At 68.2% G+C, this 6096-nt stretch overlaps 1 protein-coding gene across 1 annotated transcript in view; it reads right to left on the reverse strand.

Moving 5' to 3' along the window:
• Window positions 1-6096, reverse strand: part of LOC112955604 (transcription factor COE4-like) — an 18168-nt gene that overhangs the window by 9128 nt on the left and 2944 nt on the right. The window contains exons 2-6 of the mRNA XM_026048928.1: window positions 3394-3550; window positions 3184-3247; window positions 2323-2378; window positions 1786-1859; window positions 1482-1550 (exon numbers count right to left, since the gene is read on the reverse strand). Coding sequence (XP_025904713.1) covers window positions 1482-1550; window positions 1786-1859; window positions 2323-2378; window positions 3184-3247; window positions 3394-3550 — 420 coding nt within the window. The remainder of the gene's footprint in view (window positions 1-1481; window positions 1551-1785; window positions 1860-2322; window positions 2379-3183; window positions 3248-3393; window positions 3551-6096) is intronic.

Consider the following 6096-nt stretch of genomic DNA (forward strand, 5'->3'; position numbering starts at 1 on the left):
CAGAGGGGCGCGGGGGCCCTGCGGGGCTGGGGGGCTCGCGGTGCGTTCCTGGTGCCCACGCGTGCCCGGTGCTGCGGCGGGCAGGGGGACGCGGTGGGCACGAGCCCTGCGCTGAGCGGCCAGTGCGAAAAAGGGGACCCAGGAGCCCTGCTGAGCCTCGCGGAACTCATCACATACACTCTCCAGGGTGGCCACAGCGCAGACCGGTCCCCAGGGGGTTCCGAGACCAGCCTGGAGGATGGAGGGGTGCAGAGAGGGATGGGCGGCTGGATGGAGAGCGGACGGGATGCGGGAGGATGGAGGGATGGGTGGCTAGCGGCCTGGATGGGGCAAGCGGATTGAGGGATAGAGAGATGGATGGAGGAGCTGCTGCGGGGGAGGATGGAGGGATGGAGAGAGGAAGGGATGGGAAAGGATGGAGGGGGGATTGCGGGGATGGGTGTCTACAGGACTGGATGGGGAGGGGCAGGGACAGAGCCCTGGATGTAGGGAAGGGTGGAGGGATGGGGGATGGAGGGATAGAAGGAAAGAAGGGAGAACGTGGATAGAGGGAGGTGCAGCTGCACAGCAGGCGAGGGGAAAGGGAAGGCAAAGGGACAGACACGGGGCAGCGGGGCCAGCCAGGCGGGACCGCGGGGGACAGAGCAGCCGCCTGTGCCGGCCCCAGTGCTCGGTGTCCCCGGGCCCAGGGCGCCCAGCCACGTGCCAGCCTGGCACCAGCGCCGCGGTGTCCTGGCACGGCGGCAGTGCCCGCAGCCGCCTCATTTATTTATTTGCTTGACGCGCGTCGGAAGTGCCGCGCTGACGGCAAGCCCTGCGTCCCCATCTGTCACACGTGGCCACCGCCACTGCCTGGCACAGGGTGCCCAGAGACGCAGCATGGCACAGAATGGCACAGCATGGCACTGCATGGCATAGCATGGCATGGCACAGCATGGCACAGCAGGCCATGCATGCAGCGAGCGGACAGGGCCTCAGCCCATGCGCTGTCACCAAGCGCTGCCCCGAGGGCTGCGGGCCGGGGAGGATGAGCGGCCGCAGTGGTTTGGGAAGGAAGGGCTGGGAGGAGGCTCCAGAGCTGCCCTGTGCCCATGGCAGGTCCGCGTGGGGACGGGGATCCTGCGCCCGCCCCGCTCGTGGGCCCAGGGGAACCGGCCCAGCGGATGCAACACCCGTGGAGCAGACGGAGCGGAGAGCCGGGCCCAGCGCTGGGGCTGCTGCCCTGCCCGGGTCATTAGCGCTAACGAGGCAGCATCCTGATGAGCTGCCCCCGCCTTGGCAAGGTGCCAGCCTGGGGGCTCCCTGCCACCCCGCAGGGTCCCGTGGGACACTTGGAGCCGCCAGCCCAGAACGGAACAGAGATGATGCCGGGGTCCCGTGGGACACTTGGAGCCGCCAGCCTGGAGTGGCACAGGGATGATGCTGGGGTCCCGTGGGATGCCCGGGGCCGCGAGCCCGGGCGCGAGGCCATGGGCACCTACCTGTCGATGATGACGGGGTCGGACGGCGTCTCGTTGCGGTTCCCGCAGCTCTTCTTGTCGCAGCAGCGGCTGGGCGGGCGAGAGGGGCCGGGTGAGCGCGGGCGCCCCGAGCCCCGTCCCCGTCCCCGGCGGGCAAGCCCAGCGCCGCGGGGAGCGCGGCGGCCCCGGCCTCGTTAGCGCGGCTCCCGCCTCAATTAGTGGTGCTGGCACGGAGCGCTAATTTGCACAAACACGGCGCGCGAGCGCGGTAAACAAGAGCTGCTCTAATGGGGCACGGGGGAGCCCGGCCCCGCGCAGCACCCACCTGCACATGATCTCGTGGGTGAGCAGCACGCGGCACATCTCGGGGTTCTTGTCCTGCCCCTCGTAGATGATGGCCTGGAAGGGAGACAGTGCCCACATGGGGACCGGACTCGTGGGTCCCCGTGGCCCATGGCACCCATGGGTCCCATGCACACCTGTGGCACCTTCACATGTGCCAGCCCTGCATGCCCATTTGCTTGTGCGCAGCTACAGGTGTGCGTGCCTTGCACAAGTGTGTGTGCACATGAGCGTGCTCTGCACAGATGTGTGTGTGCACAGGCACAAGTGTGCGTGCCCATTTATTTGCATGCATGTACAGATGTGCATGCCATGCACGCTTGTGTGTGTGCACGTGCACAGGTTTGCAAGGGCTGCACAACTCTGTGCACAAGCACATATGTGCAAGCCATGCAAACCTATGTATGCCTGCGTACAGGTGTGCACACCAATGAGTGCACACAAGAGCACACCAGAGTGTGCACACATGTCCAGATGTGCATGTCCTGCACACCTGCACCTATCCAGATGTGCAGCTTACCTGCTTGGACATGGAGTCAATGAGCCTCACGTAGAGATCCTGCTCCGTTCGGATACCTGTGGGGAGAGGGGAGGCGTGAGCCCTCCCTGGCCCACAGCCCCATGTCCCGCAGTGCCAGCCCCATGTCCCGCAGCCTGTCCCCATGTCCCGCAGCCCCAGTCCCACATCCTGCAGCCCCAGTCCCACGTCCCGCAGCGCCAGCCCCATGTCCCGCAGCGCCAGCCCCACATTCCGCAGCCCCAGCCCCATGTCCTGCAGCCCCAGCCCCACATCCCGCAGCCCCAGCYCCACGTCCCGCAGCCCCAGCCCCATGTCCCGCAGCGCCAGCCCCACGTCCCGCAGCCCCAGCCCCATGTCCCGCAGCCCCAGCCCCATGTCCTGCAGCCCCAGCTCCACGTCCTGCAGCCCCAGCCCCATGTCCCGCAGCGCCAGCCCCACATTCCGCAGCCTGTCCCCATGTCTCGCAGCCCCAGCCCCACGTCCCGCAGCCCCAGCCCCATGTCCTGCAGCGCCAGCCCCACATTCCGCAGCCCCAGCCCCATGTCCCGCAGTGCCAGCCCCATGTCCCGCAGTGCCAGCCCCATGTCCCGCAGCCTGTCCCCATGTCCGGCAGCCCCAGTCCCACATCCTGCAGCCCCAGTCCCACATCCTGCAGCCCCAGCCCCATGTCCCGCAGCGCCAGCCCCATGTCCCGCAGCCTGTCCCCATGTCCCACAGCCCCAGTCCCACATCCTGCAGCCCCAGCCCCATGTCCCGCAGCGCCAGCCCCACATTCCGCAGCCTGTCCCCATGTCTCGCAGCCCCAGCCCCACGTCCCGCAGCGCCAGCCCCATGTCCCGCAGCGCCAGCCCCAGGCCACACCGTTGCTGTAGAGCAGCTGCAGGCGGTAGTGGATGCCGTTGTTGGTTTTCTCGCCGTTCTGCTCCTGCGGAGGGAGAAGGGAGCAGCGGGAGGTTGGACACGGCGGCCAGGACCCACCTCGCCCCCAGCAGGGGGAGCAGTGGGGCCCGTCACACATGCCACGAGTTTGGGCGAGGTCTCAGCCCAGGTGGCCCCACGGCGCTTGCTCACCCGCTCCTTCTCCACGAAGTCGATGAAGGAGGTGCGCTCGATCTCCACGGGCTGGCCCTGCCGGTCGTACATGGCCAGCACGAAGTGGAAGAAGTTGGATTTGCGCAGGTTGGAGGGCGGCTGCTTCTCGAAGTGGGCGCGGGCCAGGCCCACCCCGCTGCAGGCAGGAGGTGCCCGTGAGCGGGGCCGCTGCTTGCAGCACAACAGCACCGGCCTGCCCCGCTGCACGCGCATCCCGGCACCCAGCAACACCGCAGGCATGTGGGAGCATCTGCATGGGGAGGTGGTGGCAGCAGGCTGCATTTATATAGGGCTGCAGTGGGCTGTGGGTGCAGGGGGCTGCATTTCCACCGGGCTGGGGCTGCATGGGGATGTGGTTGCACGGGGATAGGTGTGCAAGAGGTTGCAAGTGCGTGGGATTGCAGCTGTACAAAGGTGCTGGTGCATGCAGCTGTGGGTGCACGGGGAGACAGGTGCATGGGGCTGCTGGTGCACTGGGCTGCGGATGCAGTGAACACTGCATGCAGGGGGCTGCAGGTGCATGGGGCTGCAGGCATGCAGTGCTGTGGGTGCAATGGGCTGCAGATGCATGGGACAGTGATGCAAGGAGCTGTTGGTGCATAGGGCTGTTTTCGGAGAGGGCTGTGGGTGCAGAGGGCTGCAGATGTATGGGGCTGTGGGTGCATGTGGCAGTAGGTGCACAGAGATGCAGGCTGTGAGCGCAGAGCTTGTGGGTATACGGGGCTATGGGTGCAATGGGGCTATGGGTGCAATGGGGCTATGGGCGCACAGGGCTGCATTTGCACAGGGCTATGGATGCACAGCAGTGCTGTGGCTGCACAGGGCTGCCGGCACATGGGGCTACGGATGCAATGCACCCATGGGTGCCATGGGGCTCTAGGTGCACGGGACTGCATGCAGAGGTGCTGCGGGGGCCCCGCCAGACTGCCGCGCTGCCCCTACCCCGCAGCAGCCGGGGGGCCGCCCTGCACGCGCTGCCCCGTGGGGCCGGCGCTGCCCTCCGCCTCCGCCACATCCGCCGGCGTGGGGGGCCGCGGGGGGGCCCAGCCCGGCTCTGCTCGGCGCCAGCGCCGCCCGTCCAAGGCAAACACCGGGGCGAGGGAAACCGCCCAGCGCGGGGGTTGAGCACCCAGCGGGGCCGGGGGGGCCGCGCTCGCCTGGCCGCCCCCGCGCCCAGCGCTGCACGGGCAGCGCCGCCCCGCAGGGACGGGACCCCAGGGGGCTGGGGGGTCCAGGGCTTGGAGGGTCGGGGGTCCTGCGGGGCCGGGACACGGCCACCGCCTGGGGGCCTCCCAGCTCCTGCGGGGGGCCCAGCCGAACCCCGGCCCCCAGCCCACCCTGCAGCCCTGGGACAGGGACCTGCACCCCCAACCGCCCCCACTGCCCCTGTCCTGCACCCACCCTGGGGCCTGCAGCTCCGGGGCTGCTGGGGGGACCCTGCCTGTGCCCCCTCCTCCCATGCCTTCCGTGCCTCAGTTTCCCCCTGTGGGCACACGAGGCATCGGTGCTTGATGTGCCAAGTGCTGCACACCAGCTCTGCACACGCCGGGCATGTGCCATGTGGGGACACGTGTGAGCAAATGCCAGCGCACACACATGCAAACCCAGGCGCGCGCATGCAGCACCCATGTACTGCTCACAGCAACGTCCCGCCACGGCAGCGGGCACGCACACAGGCACGCGTGTACTCGTGCACTGCCAAAACACGGGCCCTGGCCCACCCGTGTGCTCACACATGAGACCCGCACATGCAGTCACACATGTGGCCACGCACACACGCACACTGCATGCCGGCTGCACCGGGACCCTGCGGCGCACTGAGATCCAAGGGTACTGGAGAGCACTGGGGGGCTCGGCATGAGCCCCACATGGGTAGGGGTGGCTGGTCCCAGTGGGACGCACCCCATAGCTCCCCGGCCCCCAGGGTGCAGTAGGAGGGTGGCCCGCACCGCACGGGGACTCGCTGCAGCTCTGCTCCGCGCTGCCGAGACCCCGCTCCGAGCGCCCGGCCCCGCTGCCATTAATTATTAACAGCAATCAGAGCATTTCCTAGCAGAGCAGCGCAGCGAGTGTCGGTTACAGGAAAGCAGCCGCTCCCGCACGGGGATCCTGCAGGATCCTGCAGCGCGGGGGCCCCACAGCCCGGGCACCCCGCGGCTGGGAAGGAGGGAGCCAGGGACAGGGCGCAGAGCGCTGACGCTGCCCTGGCTCCCCTGCGGCGCCCTGGGCCTCCACGCTGCGCGGCTGGGCCCCAAAATCCTGTGCACTGCACCCCAGGTACCCTGCTTGCTCCTCTGCATTGCACCCGTGGGACCTGCCCTGCACGGCACTGCTGGGACAACAGGCGCTGTCACTGCACCCATGGGACCCTGGTCCTCCTGCCTTGCACTGTGGGGACCTGCTCCCTCTGTGTTGCAATTCCAGGACCCCATCCCTGTGCACTGCACTGTTGGGACCCCAGCCTGTATGCCTGGCACTGCTGGGACACCAAGCACTGTACAGACCATTGCTGAGACCCTGGCCCTTGTGCATTGCACCCATGGGACCCCTCCTGCATTACACTGCCAGGACCTCGGTGCCTGCGCATTGCCTGGACCCCAGCCCCTCTGTGTTACACCCCTGGCACCCCGACTGCTCTGCATTGCACTGCGGGACCCCAGCCCCTCTGTGTTACACCCCTGG

This window comes from Nothoprocta perdicaria, unplaced genomic scaffold (genome assembly GCF_003342845.1).
Source record: "Nothoprocta perdicaria isolate Ctin4 unplaced genomic scaffold, notPer1 scaffold_585, whole genome shotgun sequence".
Lineage (NCBI taxonomy): Eukaryota > Metazoa > Chordata > Aves > Tinamiformes > Tinamidae > Nothoprocta > Nothoprocta perdicaria.